Source organism: Mauremys mutica, chromosome 1 (assembly GCF_020497125.1).
Source record: "Mauremys mutica isolate MM-2020 ecotype Southern chromosome 1, ASM2049712v1, whole genome shotgun sequence".
NCBI lineage: Eukaryota > Metazoa > Chordata > Testudines > Geoemydidae > Mauremys > Mauremys mutica.
In genome coordinates this window covers 366060191-366082036 of record NC_059072.1, presented here as the reverse complement: position 1 = coordinate 366082036, position 21846 = coordinate 366060191, and the positions used below count along the sequence as shown (strand labels likewise).

The window sequence follows — 21846 nt, the reverse complement described above, 5'->3', positions numbered from 1 at the left end:
AAGATCTGCTTGAGGGCTTGTCTACACTTAAAATGCTACAATAGTGCTGCCATAGAGCTTCAATGGCGGTTGTCCCATCTGCGCAGTTAATCCACCTCTCCAAGAGGTGGTAGAAAGGTCGATAGAAGAATTCTTCCATTGACCTAATGCCGGCTATAGAACGGTTAGGTTGACACAGCTACATCTCTCAGGGGTGTGGATATTTTCAAAAAAGGCAAATGCAATGTTAGGTTGTATTAATGGATGCATAACATGCAAATCATGGGTGGTGATAGTACTCATCTACTTGGCACTGGTTAGGCCTTAGCTGGAGTATTGTGTCTAGTTTGGGTCACTGATGTATAGGAAGGATGTAGAGAAACTGGAAAGGAGCCAGAGGCAAACAACAATGATGATCAAAGGGATAGAAGGCAAGCCATGCGAGCAAGGGCAGAAGCAACCATTTGTGTTTGGATTGGAAAAGAGGAGATTGAGGGGGAGATGGGAGCCGTCTTCAGATACTTGAAAGGCTGCGATAAGAAAGATGGAGGAAAGTTATTCTCTCTTGCTGCAGAGCACAGGACAACAGGCAGTGGGTTCAAACTCCAGCATAGCAGATTTCTATTATATCTGAGAAAAAACTTCCTAACTGTAAGACCAGGAGGACAATGGAACAGATGCCTTGGGAGGTTGTGGAAGCCAAAGTTGGCGGGACACCCAACTCTCTGGGATGGTTTAAATACAACACATCCTGCATCTTGGCGGGGGTCAGGACTGGCTGATGCTTGCATGTTTTTCTATCCCCATGGTCTCTAAGGATTCTATAATGTAAAATCCTAGAGTGGAATAGGCCTTAGTCATACACATTATGAAGGCCTGAATCAGGGGTAACTGTGCAAAAATTAGTGGCCGGTGTTTATATTAGTGAATGTCAGGCTGGATGCATAAAATAGTCCCCCATTCTGACTTTAAATCAATGTGAACATCTATCAACAAAAGTAGATCCAGGCATTTTTATTTAACTCTGTATCAGACAGCAACAGAAACAGGGGAACATTCATTTACATTGAAAATCTGAACAATGTAACATGGAGAAAAGAAAATTGTCAATAATATTTCATATTTGGCCTGTGGGACTAACCATACTTACCTTGCCACCCAAGCATTGATTGTAGCAAACAGCTCTAGCTGAATGGGATTCACAAATGGTATTGGCCATTGTTAGGGTGGAAATCGGCTGGGGGCACCTTTTATTAAGGGTTTGTCTGAAACCTTCAATTAGGAGACCTCGTTTTTTAGTTTGTGTTGCCAAACTCTAACCATTTGGACATACATATTTTGCAAACATGAGTCTGGAGGTGCGCTGATTCTGGGATGAACTGTTTTGAAAATTTCAGGAATAACAGTTCAGCTAACATCTCGAGGGAATCTAGGCGAGAAGATCTCTTGCGTCCGGCATGTTGAAAAATTCTTATACGTTTTATATCCAGTGAGTGATGAGACCCTGGCCGCCTCCATGCTTTCCAGCAGATAAAATTAAGGTAAATCCTGCCTTCCCCCCCTCAGTACTATCCCTGTTAACAGCCAGACGCCGACTGAAATGCAAGAGAAGGAGTGTGACAGTCTCTGTGCATTAACACGTAATCTGGCTCCTGAGCTCTTTACTCCATTTCTTCATTCCAACGGGGAATTTTAGCCATCAGTGGGGCCTGAGCAGAATATAGGGCATCGCCCTCCCTATTGATCTCGATTATATGTGGCCTTATATTGTACATCTACTAACACCTCTAATTATGAAGGATGCACCTGTGCCACTCCCACAATACAGCCACGCTCAGGGCGTGAGGGCCATTAGGCAGGGGCAGCTTTTGGGTGTTCACATAGAAAGGAATGGCATTTGGAACAAGCGATACAGGAGCAAACTCACCCCCTGTGGGCGAGCAGATGTTTTAATGGCTGAAAGCAGAGCAGAAAGGACCACAGATCAACTTCTCTATCCCTCATCACACGCGTCCCACGTCACAGCGTGGGTTTAGTCAAAGCAGTTGAGCTCCTCAGCAAGAGATGGTACCTGTGAACTGTGAGATGGACGTTGTCCTTCCTGGGAATCCCCGCCTCAGAAGCCGTGACCCGCACCTCTCTCCAGCCCAGCATCTACAGCAACAATCCCACGCCGAGAGCAAACCACAGGGTTGTGCAGCCATTTATAATATAGCTCTGTGCAATCCCAGGGGGGTTCGTTCAGCCTCTCTGGGAGAAGATGTGGATTCTGGATATAAACTAGGCTGGAGTACAAGCCTGTCTGGCAATTCTATTGCTATTTATACGGCCTTAAGGAGGTAAAAACAGTAATTAAGGGACATTCCCAAAGGGAGTATGAGAACTCTGGGGCTCACACACTGAGATTAAAAAAAGAGAATTGGCTGCTCTGTCTATTTGTATATATTTTTAAAAATTATAGTAGACTTAGGAAGAAAACTGGGGATACAAAAACTTGTGCTTCCATAGAGTCTGATATCCTGTAAAAGGCCAGGAACGCTTGGTAGATAGGAGACAGAACAGATCTGGAGACAGATGAACTGAAGGGAGAAACACAAGCACTTTCTGCTGACACACATGGCTGTTGCTAAGAGGATCAGAAATCAGTAATTCTCATCAAGAAATATATAACAAGCTGTTGCAGCACCTTTCATTTGTGACAAGATACCTTGGAATAACACGCTAGCTAGGTAAAGTCCACTATAAAACAATATTTCCCCATTACACAGATAGTAAAACTCAGGCAAAGGGACTTGGCGAAGGGTCCCACAAGAGAATAGTGACGAGACAGAACTCATGAGTTCCTGACTTACCTACTGTCAACTACCCGAACATCTCTCCATCAGTGACTGAGTCCATGGCAAAGAGGTGAAATGGACTCACGTGTCTAGGAGGGTCTTAGTTTGTTTGGGGTGAGGTGTGATGGATTTCTGTGGTGTGTAATCTGGAACTGGAATAACTCTGGCTAACCATATCATGGGCTCCCTCTCACATTGTAAGGCTACGGGAAGCTGCTATCCTGTCCAGGTCTTGTATTTACACAGCCAGACACAGACAGGGACACACCCAGCTGCGGTTCCATGAAAGCTTTCACTAGCCACTCATGAACCAGCAATAGCGAGGACCAGCCAGTTCCCCTCAGCTCCCCAGCATGGGACCCCAGAGCTGTGCTGTTTTTCCCCTTGTCAGGAGCCTGAGCAGTGGAAGTTTATTACCCAGTCTGCCCCTCCTCAGTGTGGAGAGGACAATGCACCAACTCCATTACCTGAGAAGATTTCCCTTCTGCATTTCAAACAACACTCTGTTTTAGGCAAAATGTAATAAAACAGATGTATTAAGTACAGACAGATACATTTAATTGGACTATAAATAATAACAAAGAGATCAAATCTCGTTTTACCACAGAAATAAACAAAATCATAACGTAAGTTCTATACACTAGACAGGGTTTGAATCAAGAAGTGTCTCACTCTCATGGTTCAAACAACCCACCAGTCTTCCATGCCCAGGCTGGAAACCCCTTCAGCCTGGGACCACAGCCTGAGTTTTAGTCCTTGTTCCTAAGCTGTTTCTAGGTGTTGCGTTGTGGGGGAGTGAGACCGGGTGATGATGTTGCTTAGGGTTAGGCTTCCCCCCGTTATAGCTTCTGCCATGTGGAGGGAACTTCATTTTTCCAAGCAAAAGCCCCCAGCGCAGTTAGTGGGAAAGTTCAGGCACAAGATGGAGTCCGGTGTCACGTGAGCTGGTCACATGCCCTTGCCTGCTTCAATGAGTCATAGCAGGGGCCATTACCCATTTCCTGGCTAGAATGTTCACAGGAAAGTCGGTCAGGTGCAGATAAACTTCTTCTAAGGCCTATTGTGTTTCATAATGAGCGACTACCCTGAATGGTACGTCCACAATGTGCTGATTAGACTGGATGTAAACTCTATTGTGGGTGTTACCCAGGAGCAAACACACTTGAAATACTGGTACATAATCTCTCTGTAGGTAACTTTAGCTACAAAAATGATACATGCATACAAATAGGGTAAGCATATTCAGCAAACCAATACCTTTTCCATTGATATCTTACATGATATGCCTTATAAAAACACATGATAATTATATCACCAAGGTAAATATGGGGGGTGCCAGGGTGCTGCTCTGGGGCACAGAATGTCACATCTCCCCCCTTAGTTTACTGCAGGAGTGTTAGACACTGAGTAATGTGGAGGCAGTGGGCCAAAGCCCTCTTTAGGTTTTGACCAAACAACTCCCAAATGTTGCAAGCATTGTAATGTTACAAAGTTGTTGTTCCAAAGTTCTGTGTATCTTTTTAACAATTTGTGGACCAGCCTAGTGAGCTCAAAACTCAAAAAGAGTGCCTTCTCTGCGTCGCTAGAAAACATGCCTTTGTGTCTGTGCAGCCTGGTTAACCAGTGTGTTTTTTCAAATGGTGATAACTCAATAGAGATATCCACCAAGGCCATGAAAAAAGCTTTGAATCATAGAATCTCAGGGTTGGAAGGGACCTCAGGAGGTCATCTAGTCCAACCCCCTGCTCAAAGCAGGACCAAACCCGACTAAATCATCCCAGCCAGGGCTTTGTCAAGCCTGATCTTAAAAAACCTCTAAGGAAGGAGATTCCACCACCTCCCCAGGTAACCCAGCCCAGTTCTTCACCACCCGACTAGTGAAATTTTTTTTCCTAATATCCAACCTAATCCTCCCCCTCTGCAACTTGAGACAATTACTCCTTTTCTGTCATCTTCTACAACTGAGAGCAGTCTAGATCCATCCTCTTTGGAACCCCTTTCAGGTAGTTGAAAAGCAACTATCAAATCCCCCCTCATTCTTCTCTTCTGCAGACTAAACAATCGCAGTTCCCTCAGGACTCTCCTCATAAGTCATGTGCTCCAGCCCCCTAATCATTTTTGTTGCCCTCCTCTGGACTCTCTCCAATTTATCCACATCCTTTTTGTAGTGTGGGGCCCAAAACTGGACACAGTATTCCAAATGAGGCCTCACCAGTGCTGAGTAGAGGGGAATGATCACATCCCTCGATCTGCTAGAAATGCCCCTACTTATACAACCTAAAATGCCATTAGCCTTCTTGGCAACAAGGGCACACTGTTGACTCATATTCAGCTTTTCGTCCACCGTAAACTCCTAGGTACCTTTCTGCAGAACTGCTGCCCAGCCATTCGGTCCCTAGTCTGTGGCAGTGCATGGGATTCTTTCCGTCCTAAGTGCAGGACTCTGCACTTGTCCTTGTTGAACCTCATCAGATTTCTTTTGGCCCACTCCTCTAATTTGTCTAGGTCCCTCTGTATCCTATCCCTACCCTCCAGCGTATCAACCACTCATCCCAGTTTAGTGTCATCTGCAAACTTGCTAAGGGTGCAGTCCACACAGTCCTTCAGATTGTTAATGAAGATATTGAATAAAACCGGCCCCAGCACCGACCCTTGGGGAACTCGACTTGATACTGGCTGCCAACTAGACATGGATCCATTGATCACTACCCGTTGAGCCCGACCATCTAGCTAGTTTTCTATCCACCTTACCGTCCATTCATCCAGCGAAGACTTCTTTAATTTGCTTGCAAAGAATACTGTGGGAGACTGTATCAAAAGCTTTGCTAAAGTCCAGTAATAGTACATCCACTGCTTTCCCCTCATCCACAGAGCCGGTTATCCTCATCATAGAAAGGCAATTAGGTTAGTCAGGCATGACTTGCCCTTGGTGAATCCATGTTGACTGCTCCTGATCATTTTCCCCTCCTTTAAGTGGTTCAGAATTGATTCCTTGAGGACCTGTTCCATGATTTTTCCAGGGACTGAGGTGAGCCTGTGTACAGGTGTTAGCGGAGAAGCAGTATCTCCATAAAGCTTTTTGTTTACTACTCCTATTATGTAAAAAAACTTTCCCAAAAAATCATGCGTATTACACTTTTCATAGGATTCAGCATCAGTACCAAATTCTTTTGTATAAGAATAACCATTAGATACAAACTTTGCATAATGAGTTTTCACAACAACACTAAAACTTTTATCACAAGTCTGCATTTTGAAGTATTGTTATTATACCGTGCCTTTTTGCTTAGACAGTTTGGTTTGTTCAATACCTTCTGTGTCTTTCAGCTCCTTCCTGAACCTTAACCTGTGTTTATTTACTGGTTTTCCTTCCCCCTCACTCCTGTTCAGTAGGGATCTCAGTCTAAGGACATCTTTGTGTTCTTGGTACTCCAGGGTCTGGTGAGGTAAGGATATAGGGGGATGTGACAAGTTCTCTGCCTGTCTCTCTTCCTGGGGCCCACTGGTTGCCCCAATAAAGCTCAGAGAGACTTCTAGTTATGCAGCACCCCTGGCTTTTTTACACAACATTCTCCCACCACCAGTGTTATGCTATGTACAGAGCATGCAGGCCTGACAATCTCCTCTCCTACCCAGAGTCTGCCCTCAGCCTGGAGACTGGCCTTCCCCTGGCCATTCCCACCTCTTCTGGCTGCCAGGCAGCCTTTATAGCCCTGGAGCCCTCCGGCCTGCAGGTGCAGCCAGTTCTAAGGGCCAGGCACCAGGCTTCTCCCCAGCCCCAATCTATTTCCCCTGATTGGGGCTGGCTGAGCAGAGGCTAATTAGGTGCCTTTGCCCCAGCACGCTGCTCCAGGGGACTGTGCATGTTGGCTAGCTCTCTGCGGAGCTGCTTCCCAGCCCCAGGGTTATGCGCATGCAAAACATTTACACACTCACTTCTGGTCTTTCCCTGCAATCCCTTCGCTAAGCACTGGGACCTTCCCCATCCCCCTTTCCTAGAGAGCTGGGATCTGTGCTCTCTGGGCTAAGAGGTTTTTATTTTCTCAGCAGCTCTTACATACCTGCTTTCTCTGGCTTACCACCCCATGGAATTATCTCCTCCCCTCTCTCTGTTGGGTCATTAGCAATTGAATCCTGGGCTGAGCTCCGAAAGCCTGAAGGGTCAAAAACATTGTTTAGGGTGGTTCAGGGTATATGTCGTCAGCCCCCATCCCCCATCTTTGAAAGGAAAGGGAAAAAAATCGTTTCTTGCCTTTTTTCAATGTCGCCGTATGTCTACTGGATGCTGCTGGCAGACGCGGTGCTGCAGCGCTACACAGCAGCATCCCCTTCCCTACCCTTCCCTTCGGTACAGTATGACTGATAGTTGTCATTGTTGTCCCGTGAGTGCTCCAGGCTGGCCTCGGTGAGGTTGGCCGGGAGCGCCTGGGCAAAAATGGGAATGACTCCCCGGTCATTCCCTTCTTTAAGCTTTGTCTAATGGAGATTCAGTCCTGCCTGGAATATCTAGCAGCTGGAGGCTGCCCTCCCCTCCCCGCTTTGATCTCTGCTTGCAGAGGCAATAAAGTCAGTGTTGTTTCTTATTCGTTTATTCTTTATTACTTCATCACATAAATGGGGGATAGCTGCCACGGTAGCCCAGGAGGGGTGCGGGAAGAGGGAAGCAACGGGTGGGGTTGTTGCAGGGCACCCCCTAGAATGGCATGCAGCTCATCATTTCTGCGAGATGTCTGGGGCTCTGACCCGGAGTTTCTGTTTGCCTCTCTGGTTCTTTAGTAGGCTTGCCTGATATTCTAGGCAGGACTGACTCTCCATTAGACAAAAATTAAAGAAGAGAATGACCTGGGGAGTCATTCCCATTTTTGTCCAGGCGCCCCCGACTGACCTCACCGAGGCCGGCCAGGAGCACCCATGACAGCAGCAGATGGTACAGGATGACTGGTAATCATCTTTGTCAACTTGCAAAGCAGCAGGCGGTACAGTAGGGCTGGTAACCGTCTTTGCTAACTTGCAAAGGCAAGGGGATGATGCTGTGTAGTGCTGCAGTTCCGTGTCTGTTAGCAACATCCAGTAGACATACGGTGACAGTGAAAAAGTGCTGAACGGGCTCCATGCTTGCCGTGCTATGGCGTCTGCCCGGGCAATCCAGGGAAAAGGGCGTGAAATGAATGTCTGCAGTTGCTTTCACGGAGGGAGGATTGACTGATGATATTTACCCATAACCACCCGTGACACATTTTTGGCCCCATCATGTATTGGGATCTCAACCCAGAATTACAATGCGCAGGTGAGACTGTGGGAACTATGAGATAGTTACGGGATAGCTACCCACAGTGCAATGCTCCGGAAGACGACGCTAGCCTCGGTACATGGACACACACCGCCGAATTAATGTGCTTAGTGTGGCCGCGTGCACTCGACTTTATACAATCTGTTTCCAAATATCGGTTTCTGTAAAATCGGAATAATCCCATAGTGTATACATACCCTGAGTAACCAATTTAAATATTCTTTCAAAGCTTGTAACACCTTTGCCCCCTACCCACTTCCCATCAAATTTTTAATTTTGCTTCAATATTCCACATTGCCCATCTCGGCACCCTGATAGGATTCCTACATTTAACTCTATATCTCTCAGGGTTAATTCTGAAATTGTTTCAAAAACATGTCTTTGAATTTACAATAATCTAAAACTTCCTCACTTGCCAGTTTATTGAATAAATCCAGTGCTTTACCAGTTAACTTTGCAACTAATGTGGGCATCTTCCACTCATCAGGAATCTTAGGAATCACAACCAGCCTCTCCAAGGTAGTGAACTATTCAGCCTCATTGTATGCAGGATACAACTGTTCTCAATTTTGGATTTTTGAAGGGGTGGGAATCAGTGGAGTGGGAAGGTTCTGGTTCTGCTTTTCCAATTGGTGTTTCCGCTCTCCCTCTTTCTTCTCAATTTCTTGTTGCGTTAGTTTTATAGCCCTCCTGTGGTCAGCCTCCTCTCTGGCAGCCTTGCCCTGAGTCAGCTCCAAAATTCTTCTATGTTCTTCTTTATCTGCTGCCTGCAATCTGAATAGCTCCAACTTCACAATTGTTTTTCTGTCCCTATTTCCCTTTCCCGAAATCAGCAAATAAACTGGTAACCTCTTTGACTGATCTCCAGCTGATCACTGTGCCGCTATGTCCGACTTCCCTGGGGTGAAACCTGGAACTGGGGTACAGCTGAGCCCTCTGCCATGCCAGTCTGGACCCCCTCCCACACTGTGATAAAGTGAAAAGCTGCAAAGTCCTCCAGGTCCTGCACTCACTCAGACATTCACAGGCAGGGACACACCTAGCGAAGTTACAGGAAAGCTTTTGCCAACCACTCATGAAACAAACATAGAGGCTAGAGACCTGCCTCTGGCTACAGGTTTTTAGGCCGATTCTCAGGGTGCAGCTTCCATTCTAGTGCCTCTCGCTGTGAGCAGAGAGCTGTGCACCTAGAGACTAGGCCCTGAGACTAGTTTTGTCCCCCGGACATCTCACTTGTAACCAGAAGGACACAGTGAGGCAGCCTGTCATAGGTTTCACCCTCACTCTGAACTTTAGGGTACAGATGTGGAGACCTGCATGGGAACCCCTAAGCTTAATTACCAGCTTAGATCAATATGCTGCCATGACCCAAATCATTTAAAACAGCTGTTTATGAGTCATTTGGAAAACTCTCCCCCCACAAAATCTCTCCCTCCCAAATACTGTAACCGTTCCCTCGGTAAACTTGAGAGACTTCTCCACCAAGTTCCTGGTGAACACCCATCCAAACCCCTTGGATCTTAAAACAAGGAAAAAATCAATCAGGTTCTTAAAAAGAAGGCTTTTAATTAAAGAAAAGGGGTAAAAGAAATACCTCTGTGAGATTAGCATACAAGCTACTCCACAGACAACAGATTCAAAACACAGAGGATGTTCCCCTGGGCAAAATCTTAGTTACACAAAAGACCCAATTTGATTATCCCTCTAATGCACAAGACAAGTCACAAAAGAAAATAAACATCAACTAATTTATTTCTTCTTTAATACTCACTGCCCTGTTTGATTCCTGGGTCTTTTCACTCTGGCACAAAACTGAAACTAACACTGAAACAAAGGAAAACTTCCCTCCCATCCTCTTGAAACATCTTGTCCCCACACTGGTTCCTCTGGTCAGGTGTCAGCTAGGCTAGGTGAACTTCTTAACCCTTTACAGGTAAAAGAGGCATTAACCCTTAGCTGTCTGTTTATGACACAGCCGGAGAGCCAAAAAGACAGGGAGGAGGCAAATACAGGACAGTTCTGTGTTAAACTTAAAGTATTCAATAAAAAAATGAACACTATGCAATATCAGTAGAGCATATGTAAAATGGACTAAAAACTGGCTAACTGAAAGATCTTAGAAAGTAGTTGTCAATGGGCCATTGTTAGTGAAGAGGGTCTGTCTATGGGGTTCTGTGGAAGAGGCCAGGGCAGGCATTCCGATTGATTTGAACCATTTGGTGAGCTGGGCCCATGAAAATAGAATGTTTTAATACAGACAAATACAAAGGGATCCTCTCGGAACAGGGAATGCAGGCTCGACCCACAGACCAGGGCACTGCATTATAGGACACAGGGACCCTGGAAAGGATTTGGGAGTCATTGTAGACAACCAACTCATCGTGAGCTCCCAGCGTAATGCTGTGGCCAAAAGTGCTGATGTGATCCTTGGATACATAAGCGCGAGTGGTGAGCTGGAGCAGGGGAAGGATTTTACCACTGCACATGGCATTGGTGAAAATGACTGTGTCCACTCCCAGGGTCCACACTTCAGAAATGATGTTTAAAAAGTGGAGAGGGTGCAGAAAGGAGCCAGAAAAATGCTTGGAGACTGGAGAAAATGCAGGTCAAAGTAGGAGACTTAAAGAGCTTCATTTACTAATCTTAAATACCAATAACATGCTCTTTAATCTACTGAAGAAAGGCAGAACAAGAGCCAATCTTTGGAATCTGAAGGCAGACAAATTCCAGTTGGAAATAAGGGCCCAATGTTTGGCATTCAGAGCAATGAACATTTGGAACACACCGAGAAGGGAAGTGATGGATTCTCCAACTCCACACGTGTGCAGATCTAGACTGAATCCCTAGTCTCTGTTTGTCAGAGAGTGGTGATGGACGGCAGGAGAGAGATCACTCCACCATTACCTGTTAGGTTCACTCCCTGTGGGACACCTGGCATTGGCCACTGTCAATGAGGTATCTAATGAGGTATCTCCCTTTTACACCTGGGGAAACTGAAGCAGCAGGAATGGATGTGTCTTGTGCTGGGACCATATCTCATGCATCCCTAGCTGCCTATACATTGCTTTTTCTCTCTGAGACCTGACTCATATGGTCCATGCAGCAGCACAGAAGCCTGGTACTCTCTCTTCATTGCTATATTTAGTGCAGGGGATCGAACCAATTTACAGTGGGGCTGCACCCAATTGCACCAGCTGAGCATTCGTCCTAAGTCATTGAAGTAAAGATAAAGCATCAACAGAGACCAGTGAGCTGAGAACCAAGAGTCCCAGATCTGCCACAGATTGGCTGTGTGACCTTGGGCACAGCCTCTGCATGCATTAAATGGAGATGATTATTTATTATGTCTAGTGTGCTGCTACTGAAAGGCCCGAATCAGAGTCACAGGCTGCACTGATTTGGTTGTTTGCAGCACATAGTTGGGTTCTATGCTCTGTGTAGAGTTCCAGGCAGCGTGTGGTCTCTGGTAAACAAGCAAGACAAGGCTGAAGACTGAGCTGGGTGGAAACCTGTTTTTGTGGCTGTAGTTTTTAGCTATTTCATAAATTCCTCCTGTTTAAGAAGGACGGCAACTCCATTGACCATGACACACAAATAAACTCATTGCATCTAATACAACCCAGAGGAGCAAAGCCAGTTCGTGGCCAGAGCAGTGGTGCTGTGGGACGGGGGGGCAGGACTCCTGGTTCCTATTCTCAGATCTGGCATCGACTCATTGTGTGGTGTTGAGTAAATCACTTTACCTCTGTGTAGCTCAGCCTGTCCATGACATGGGTATAATGCTGCCTAGCAACGAAGCTAAGGAGCTTATACATGTAGAGACTAAAACCGTCCTGCAGAACATATGTTAGACCCAGCTTCACCGTCCAGCTTCAGCCCCTGGGCAATGGGGCCCAGTAGCTCCAGATAAGGTGCCCTGTACGTGTGTGAATAGCCGGCTAATGGTAGCTGTGCCACTGATCTCCCTCCCTATCAGCTACCACAGCCACCCTGACCTCTGCCCAGCATCCAGCTTTCCCAGCTAACACGGGGGCTTATTCTTCAGCCTCTCTCGGCTGTTATTCCCCTAGCTTCAAAGCTGATCTCTTGCCCTGCCCCGGAGGCCTGGCTCAGGACAAAGGGCTACCAGCCAATACCCAATGCAGGGACCCTGCCTGCTACAGGCCCCCAGCAAAGAGGAACAAAAGGGATCTGAAAGCTAAAGAAATAAGCTTCACAAGGGTCTCTTCACTCAGGAGTCTGTAACTGAGCTTTAGGGCCCACGAGCTGTCTGATGCACAATGTCGCCCGCCTGTAACGCAACCCTGCTCCTAACTCTCAGTTGCTTTTACACAACTTCCTGGCTTACCTCTCCACTCCTGATTGCCCTGAAGGCCCCAGTGCTGCATCCATTGCAGGCTACTTGTCAGGCTGCAGAGGGAGCCCAGCTGGGGGCTGGAGACAGGGAGGGGGAGATGATCCAGTAAGTGGCTGGGGATGGGGAGAAGAGCAGTGAGCAACAAGGGTGGGGCTTTGGAGGAAAGGCAGAACAGAGGCAGGGCCTTGCTGGAAGAAGTGGAAAAGGGGGCAGGGCCTTGGGGGAATAGGCAGGGCGGGGCACAGTGCAGGCCCTCAGGGATCCAGTTAAAAGCAATTAGAAAGATGGGATCCCTATGTTAAGTGTTGTACACAGACCGATTCCCCAGTCTGTCATGTTGACATAGTATATTAAGATCAGGAAATGGTTTAATGTCTCTTTGATTGTCCAATCAGTGAATCAGGGAAGAGGTCCCAGCACCATGTCACCAGCCAGCTCTGCATGGAGCCAGAGCACCAGGAGAAAACTTTAGGTCCCTTTATGAGCAAAGAGCCGGAGCAGCCTGTCCCGGATCTGTTTGGTCCTCACCCCATAGATGATGGGGTTTAGTGTGGGTGGCACCAGGAGGTTCACGTTGCCAATGAGAACACGGAAATGCAGGGCCACATTCTGGCCAAACCGGTACGTGAGGGAGGAGAAGAGATCTGGGATGAAAAAGGCTAAGATGGAACAGAGGTGGGAGATGCAGGTCCCAAAAGTCTTAAGCCGGGCTTCCTTTGTGGGGAGCCTGAAGATGGCCCTTAGAATCTGGGTATAGGACAATGCAACAAAAAACATATCCAGACCCTTCACACAGAATAGCACAAAGAGGCCGTAGTAACTACTGATGTGGGTGTCGGCACAGGCCAGCGTCACCACGGCTATGTGCATGCAGTGCGTGTCGGGGATGATGTTGGTTTTGCAATATGGCCATTGCCTTGTCAGGAGGGGATAGGGCAGTATGAGCATGCCACTGCGCAGCACCACGGCCAGTCCGATCTTCACCACCATGTGGTTTGTCAGGATGGTGGAATATCTCAGGGGATGGCAGATGGCCACGTAGCGATCCAAAGCCATGGCCACGAGGATCCCAGACTCCACCGTTAAGAAGCAGTGAATGAAGTAGAGCTGGGTGAGGCAGGCACTGAAATCGATCTCCCTGGAATTGAACCAGAAGATGCTCAGCATTTTGGGCATGATGGATGTAGACAGGACCAGGTCGGTGACAGCCAGCATGCAGAGGAAATAGTACATGGGGGCACGGAGGCTCTGCTCCATTTTCACGACGAACAGGATGGTGAAGTTCCCCAAGGTGGCTATGGCGTACATGGTGCAGAAGGGGATGGAGATCCAGACATGGTCTCTCTCCAGGCCAGGAATGCCCTGCAGGATGAAGGTGGAGGGGTTGGTGAAGTCAGTTGTGTTGGAATCTGCCATTGAGTAGGGGTGAAGGTGTCCAACTCTGAGGCAGAACGGTGTCTTTTGCATGTACCGTACGTTCCCCTGACTTCCTGTATGTGCCAAGGTTCTAGGGTGATGGTCGCAGTACAAATGCCTGGATGGAGAGACAAGGTTAATATGAGACACTACATGCACTCCTGGAAGCTGTTCTCAAGGGTGAGGCAGATTTTTCACTCTTCACAAATTGAAAAAATGACATTTTCACTATTCAGAGAAATAAATCATGAACAACTGACCATACTAATGCCAATTCCATATTTTATGGTGTTCCGTGCATCAAGAATTCCTACATAACTTGGTATGGGAAACATTAAGAGGCACCAGTGGGAAACATGAGTGTGGATACTGGTTATTCATCATTGTTCCTTAATGCAAAGAAAGCCGGGCTAGAGAGTCCATGCTGTAGGGAGTTCCCCATTCACCCAGTTGCTCAAAATCTAAGAGTGGAAAAGAAACAAAGCTTTGACAAAACATGTACCAGAGGGAAAATAAACTAGAAACAAATCCAACTAGAAACAAATTCAGGGAAAAGACCTGAACTGATGACATTTAAATGGACAAACACAGAACAGTTCCCAACCAGTAATATCTATAGACACTTCGTGTTTCAAAAGAGCTAATTTCCCCAAAGGAGATGTGGTCAAGAGATAGTTGTTTTCTGCATTTGGAGAAAAGCAATATAAGATACTCGAATCACATGAGGTGATGAAATAGTTTCCAGTCCATTAGAAGACAAGGAGGGGGGGAGGCAAATCCAGGACAGTTCTGTGTTAAACGTAAAGTATTCAGTAAAAAGGGGAAGATTTAAAAAAAAGATTTCACAAAATTAAGAAATAATGGAAAAGCTGGTCTGGGATTAGTTAAACAAAAAAGTCGTAGGAGTATAATTAATGCCTGTCAACAACATGGTGTATGGAAAACATGTCTTGTCAAATAAACACAATTTCATCGTGAAATGAGAGTGCACTTTTGATTGATCCTGGGAAACAAGCAGATGCAATAGCTTTTGATTTCTCTGAGGCATTGGTTTCAGTAGGGGAAAAAATAAGATAAAAAAATGCACACTATACAATATCAGTAGAGCACAGGTAAAGTGGACTAAAAACTGGCTAACAGAGATCTGAGAAAGCCGTTGTCAATGGGACATTGCCACTGAATGGGGGTGGCTTTATGACGTTCTTCAGGGATCCGTTTTTGGCCCAATACTGTTCAGTATGTTCATCAATGATTTGGAAGCAAATAGAAAATCACCTCAGATAAAATTTGTGGACAACCCAAAGATTGGCAGATAGGTTACAAAGAGGAGGCCAGGGCAGGCACACTGATTGATCTGGAACATTTGCTGAGCTGGGCCCATGCAAACAAAATGTTTTAATACCGACAAATACAAAGGGATCCTCTTGGAACAGGGAATGCAGGCTCGACCCACAGACTAGGGATCTGTATTATGGGATGCAGGACCCTGAGAAGAATTTCAGGTCACCGTAGACACCCAACTCATTGTGAGCTTCCAGTGTGCTGCTCTGGCTAAAAGCGCTGAGGTGATCCTTGGATGCATAAACAGGGGAGCGATAAATTAGAGCAGGTGGAGGATTTTACATCTGCTCATGGTATTGGTGAAACCGACTGCATCCAGTCCCGGGATCCACATTTCAGAGATAATGTTGAAAAACTGGAGAAGGCACAGAAAACAGCAATAAAAATGATTGGAGTTTCATTTATTCATCTTAAATACCAATGACGTGCTCTTTAACCTAGTGAAGAAAGGCAAAGCAGCAACTAATCACTGCAATCTGAAGCCAGACAAATTCCAGTTGGAAATAAGGGCCAAAAGTTTAGCAATCAGGGCAATTAATATTTGGAACATATTGAGAAGGGAAATGGCGGATTCTCCAACTCCCCATGTCTGCAGAGCCAGACTGGATTCTTTTCTGAAGGAGCTGCTTGAGGGCTCGTGTACACTTAAAATGCTACAATAGTGCTGCCATAGAGCTTCAATGAAGACACTACTTACATCAACGGCAGGGGTTCCCCCGTCAGTGCAGTTAATCCACCTCTCCAAGAGGTGGTAGAAAGGTCGATAGAAGAATTCTTCCATTGACCTAATGCCGGCTACACCAGGGTTAGGTTGACACAGCTACATCTCTCAGGGATGTGGATATTTTCAAAAAAGGCAAATGCAATATTAGGTTGTATTAATGGCTGCATAACATGCAAATCATGGGTGGTGATAGTACTCATCTACTTGGCACTGGTTAGGCCTTAGCTGGAATGTTGTGTCTAGTTTGGGTCACTGATGTATAGAAAGGATGTAGAGTAACTGGAAAGGAGCCAGAGGCAAACAACAATGATGATCAAAGGGATAAAAAGCAAGCCATGCGAGCAAGGGCCAAAGCCATCATTTGTGTTTGGTTTGGAAAAGAGGAGATTGAGGGAGAGATGGGAGCAGTCTTCAGATACTTGAAAGGCTGCGATAAGAAAGATGGAGGAAAGTAAATCTTTCTTGCTGCAGAGCACAGGACAACAGGCAGTGGGTTCAAACTCCAGCATAGCAGATTTTTATTATATCTGAGAAAACTTCCTAACTGTAAGACCAGGAGGACAATGGAGCAGATGCCTTGGGAGGTTGCTGAAGCAAAAGGTGGTGGGACACCCAAATCTCTGGGATGGTTTAAATACAACACATCCTGCATCTTGGCAGGGCTAGCTGATGTTTGCATGTTTCTGTCCCCATGGCTCTATGATTTTATAACGTAAAATCCTAGAGTGGAACAGGCCTTAGTCACACTCGTTATAAAGCCTGAATCAGGGGTAACTGCAAAATTTAGTGGCCGGTGTTATACAGGATGTCAGGCTGGATGATAAAATGGTCCCTTCTGACCTTAAATCATATGAATCTATCAACAAAGTAGATCCGGCATTTTTATTTACTCTGTTTCACAGCACACAAACAAGGGAACATTCATTTACATTGAAAATCTGAACATGTAACATTGAGAAAAGAAAATTGTCAAAATACTTTATATTTGGCCTGTGGGACTCCTTGCCACCAACATGATTGTAGCAAACAGCTTAGCTGAATGGGATTCACAAATGGATTGGCCATTGTAGGTGGTTCTGGGGGCCCCCTTAGTTAAGGCTGTCTGACACCTTCAGTTAGGAGACCTCATTTTCAGTTGTTTGCCAAACTCTAACCATTTGGACATATATTTGCAATGCTGGGTGCCTGATTCTGGATGTACTGTGTTTGGAAAATTTCAGGAATAACAGTTCAGCCAACATCTCGAGGGAATCTAGGCGAGATCTCTTGCCCATGTTGAAAAATTCTTATAGTTATTCCAGTGAGGAGCCCTGGCTCCTCCATGCTTTCCAGCAGATAAAATTAAGGTAACTCCTCCCTTTCCCCCACCCCCATTAACAGCCAGAGCCCTGAAATGCAAGAGAAGGAGGTGACAGTCTCTGTGCATTAACACTTATCTGGCTCCTGAGCTCTTTACTCAGTTCTTATTCAATTGGAAATTTTGCCTCCATGGGGCCTGAGCAAAATATAGAGCACAGCCTCCGATTTTGGCCTTATATTGTACATCTACCAACACCTCTCATTATGAAGGATCCACTGTGCCACTCAAATACAGCCGCCTCAGGGTGTCAGGCGATTGGCAGGGGCAGCTGGGTGTCCACAGAAAGGAACGGCATTTGGACAGCGATACAGGAGCAAACTCACCCCTGTGGCGAGCAGATGTTTAATGGCTCTGCAGAGCAGAAATGACACACGCCTATTCTCTATCCCATCGCACCCACGTCACAGTGGATTTGTCGAGCAGGTGAGCTCCTCAGCAAGAGATGGTACCTGTGAACTGTGAGATGGACGTGTCTTTCCTGGGAATCCCCCTCAGGAAGCCGTGATCCGCACCTCTCTCACCCCAGCATCTGCAGCAACATCCCACGTCGAGAACAAACTCAGGGTTGTGCACCAATTATAATATAGCTCTGTGCAATCCCATGGGGGGGGGTTCGTTCTGTCTCTCGGGGAGAAGTGGCTTCTGGATATAAACAAGATGGAGACAAGCCTTTCTGCATTTCTATGCTATTTATACGGCCTTAGGAGTAAACAGCAATTAAGGGACCTTCCCAAAGGGAGATGAGAACACTTGGGCTCTCCACTGAGTTAGGGAGGAATTGGCTACTCTGTGTTTTTGTGTATATTTAAAAATTATAGTAGATTAATAAGAAAACTGGGGATAATAACTTGTGCTCCATAGGGTCTTATATCCTGTAAATGCCCAGGATGGCTTGGTAGATAGGAGGCAGACAGATCTGGAGACAGATGACTGAAGGGAGACACAAGCACTTTTTCCTGACATACAGGCTGTTGCTAAAGGATCAGAAATCAGTAATTCTCATCAAGAATTATCATCATACTGTGCAGCATCTTTCATTGACAGATCTTGAAAACACCTGGCTAGGTAAAGTCCCTATAAACATATCCCCATTATACAGAGAGTAAACTCAGGCAAAGGGACTTGGCGAAGGTCCCACAGAGAATGACAGACAGAACTCATGAGTCCTGACTTACCTACTGTCACCAACATCTGTCCATCAGTGACTGAGTCCATGCCAAGAAGGAAATGGACTCACGGTCTAGGGGGGTCTAGGGGGGTCTGTTTGTTGGGTGGGTGTGATGGATTTCTGTGGTGTGTAATCTGGAACTGGAATATCGCTGAGCCCTCTGGCTAACCAATCTGGGCTCCCTCCCCCATAAGGCTATGGGAAGCTGCTATGCTGTCCTGTCCTGTCCTATCCTGTATTTACACAGCCAGACACAGACAGGGACACACCCTGCTGCAGTTCCATGAATCTTTCACTAGCCACTCATTAACCAACAATAGAGAGGTTCCATCTGGTTCTCCCCAGCTCCGCAGCCTAGGACCCCAGAGCTGTGCCGTTTTCCCCTTGTCAGGAGCCTGAGCAGTGGAAGTTTATTACCCAGTCTGCTCCTCCCTCAATGTGGAGAGGACAATGCACCAACTCCAATTCCTGAGGAGATTTCCCTTTTGAATTTCAAACAACACTCTGTTTTAGGCAAAATGTATAAAACAGATGTATTAAGTACAGACAGATACATTTTAATTGACTATAAATAATAACGAAGAGATGAAATCTCGTTACCACAGAAATAAACAAAATCATAAGGTAAGTTCTATACACTAGACAGGGTTTGAATCAAGAAGTGTCTCACCCTCATGGTACAAACAACCCACCAGTCTTCCATGCACAGGCTGGAAACCCCTTCAGCCTGGGACCACAGTCCCAGTTTAGTCCTTGTTCCTAAGCTGTTTCTAGGTGTTGCGTTGGGGGGGAGTGAGACCGGGTGATGATGTTGCTTAGGGTTAGGCTTCCCCCCGTTATAGCTTCTGCCATGTGGAGGGAACTTCATTTTTCAAAGCAAAAGCCCCAGCACAATTAGTGGGAAAGTTCAGCATAAGATGGAGTCCAGTGTCACATGAGCTGGTCACATGCCCTTGCCTGCTTCAATGAGTCATAGCAGGGGCCATTACCCATATCCTGGCTAGAGTGTTCACAAGAAAGTCGGTCAGGTGGAGATAAACTTCTTCTAAGGCCTATTGTGTTTCATAATGGGCGACTACCCTGAATGGTACGTCCACAATGTGCTGACTAGACTGGATGTAAACTCTATTGTGGGTGTTACCCAGGAGCAAACACACTTGAAATACTGGTACATAAACTCTCTGTAGGTAACTTTAGCTACAAAAATGATACATGCATACAAATAGGGTAAGCATATTCAGCAAATCATAACTTTTCCATTGATATCTTACATGATATGCCTTATAAAAACACATGATAATCATATCACCAAGGTAAATATGGGGGGTGCCAAGGTGCTGCTCTGGGGCACAGAATGTCATATCTCCCCCCTTAGTTTACTGCAGGAGTGTTAGCCAAGGATTAATGTGGAGGCAGTGTGCCAAAGCCCTCTTTAGGTTTTGACCATACAACTCCCAAATGTTGCAAGCATTGCAGTGTTACAAAGTTGTTGTTCCGAAGTTCTGTGTACCTTTTAACAATTTGTGGATCAGCCTAGTGAGCTCAAAAGTCAAAAGAGTGCCTTCTCTGCATCACTAGAAAACATGCCTTTGTGTCTGTGCAGCTTGGTTAACCACTGTGTTTTTTCAAATGGTGATAACTCAATAGAGATATCCACCAAGGCCACGAGGTGTGTCTCAGTTTCCCCTTCCACACAGGAGACCAGGATTATTGTGGTTTCCCTGCTCTGACAAGCTTTGAGCCTGTTTACAGGTGTTAGTGGAGAAGCAGTATCCCCATAAAGCTTTTTGTTTACTACTCCTATTATGTCAAAAACTTTCCCAAAAATCATGCGTATTACACTTTTCATAGGATTCAGCATCAGTACCAAATTCTTTGTTATAAGATAACCACTAGCTCAAACTTTGCATAATGAGGTTTCACAACAACACTAAAACTTTTATCACAAGTCTGCATTTTGAAGTTTTGTTATTATACCGTGTCTTTTGCTCAGACAGTTTGGTTTGTTCAATACCTTTTGTGTCTTTCAACTCCTTCCTGAACCTTAACCTGTCTTTATTTACTGGTTTTCCTTTCCCCTCAGTGTCCTGTTCAGTAGGGATCTCAGTCTAAGGACATCTTTTTGTTCTTGGTACTCCAGGGTCTGGTGAGGTAAGGATATAGGGGGATGTGACATGTTCTCTGCCTGTCTCTCTTCCTGGGGCCCACTGGTTGCCCCAATAAAGCTCAGAGAGACTTCTAGTTATGCAGCACCCCTGGCTTTTTTACACAACATTCTCCTACCACCAGTGTTATGCTATGTACAGAGCTTCCAGGCCTGATCATCTCCTCTCCTGTTGCTGGAACAGAATGCCCGAGGACAGCAACACCGGTTCGTTGCCCGGTGTGCTTCACTCCAATAAACACACCAAGCTGGAGAAGCAGACAAAGTTTATTTGAGATCTCAAAGCGGGATGCTCGGAGACACAGACACGTCTCAGATCAAGCACACCGCTACAAGCCGCTTTTCTCTTTTTTATACATAACTTTAACTAAGCCTCTTCTATCCCCCCCACTGCCCCTCTCTCCCCACCTTTCATTCCCTTGCAGCAAATACACTTTACAGTAGCAATTACATTAAGCAGTTAAGTCATACTTGGCAACAACCAATCTAGCTCGTTAGTAACTCTTCTGTCAACCGTTATCTTGTCTTGCTTTCTTTGATCTGTTATTTTACTCCTTAGCCAGGAGCAAGCAGGCCTCATTATAGCAGGCCTCATTATTACCTTCTGGTACAGGTGTTGCAACTGATAACCATTCTCTGTTGCTGGCCTGTTAGGTCGATTAGAGTTCAAACATGGAAGCGCTTTGGTTTGTTCAGGCCTACTACAGAAAGGCTTCATTGACACTGTGGTTTTGCACCCTCCTGAGTTACCTAGAGTCATGCCTAGTGACACCAACACTCCTAAACAGAGTCTGCCCTCAGCCTGGAGACTGACCTTCCCCGGGCCATTCCCCCCTCTTCTGGCTGCCAGCCAGCCTTTATAGCCCTTGAACCCTCCGGCCCGCAGGTGCAGCCAGTTCCAGAGGCCAGGCACCAGGCTTCTCAGCAACCCCAATCTATTTCCCCTGATTGGGGCTGGCTGAGCAGGGGCTAACTAGGTGCCTTTGCCCCAGCACGCTGCTCCAGGGGACTGTGCATGTTGGCTAGCTCTCTGCGGAGCTGCTTCCCAGCCCCAGGGTTATGCGCATGCAAAACATTTACACACTCACTTCTGGTCTTTCCCTGCAATCCCTACGCTAAGCACTGGGACCTTCCCCATCCCCCTTTCCTATAGAGCTAGGATCTGTGCTCTCTGGGCTAAGAGGTTTTTATTTTCTCAGCAGCTCTTACA

General features: G+C 46.2%; 1 protein-coding gene across 1 annotated transcript; it reads right to left on the bottom strand.

Annotated features, from left to right (window-relative positions):
- Nucleotides 1–12931: 12931 nt before the first annotated feature.
- LOC123377012 (olfactory receptor 52R1-like) lies at nt 12932–13879 on the bottom strand. The gene has a single exon (XM_045029366.1). It carries the CDS (start codon nt 13877–13879, stop codon nt 12932–12934), a length of 948 nt encoding a protein of 315 aa, XP_044885301.1.
- Between the last annotated feature and the right edge of the window lie 7967 nt (nt 13880–21846).

Excerpts from the sequence above, each read along its gene's own strand:
- LOC123377012 (XM_045029366.1), bottom strand. The coding sequence starts at position 13,879 with ATGGCAGATTCCAACACAACTGACTTCACCAACCCCTCCACCTTCATC.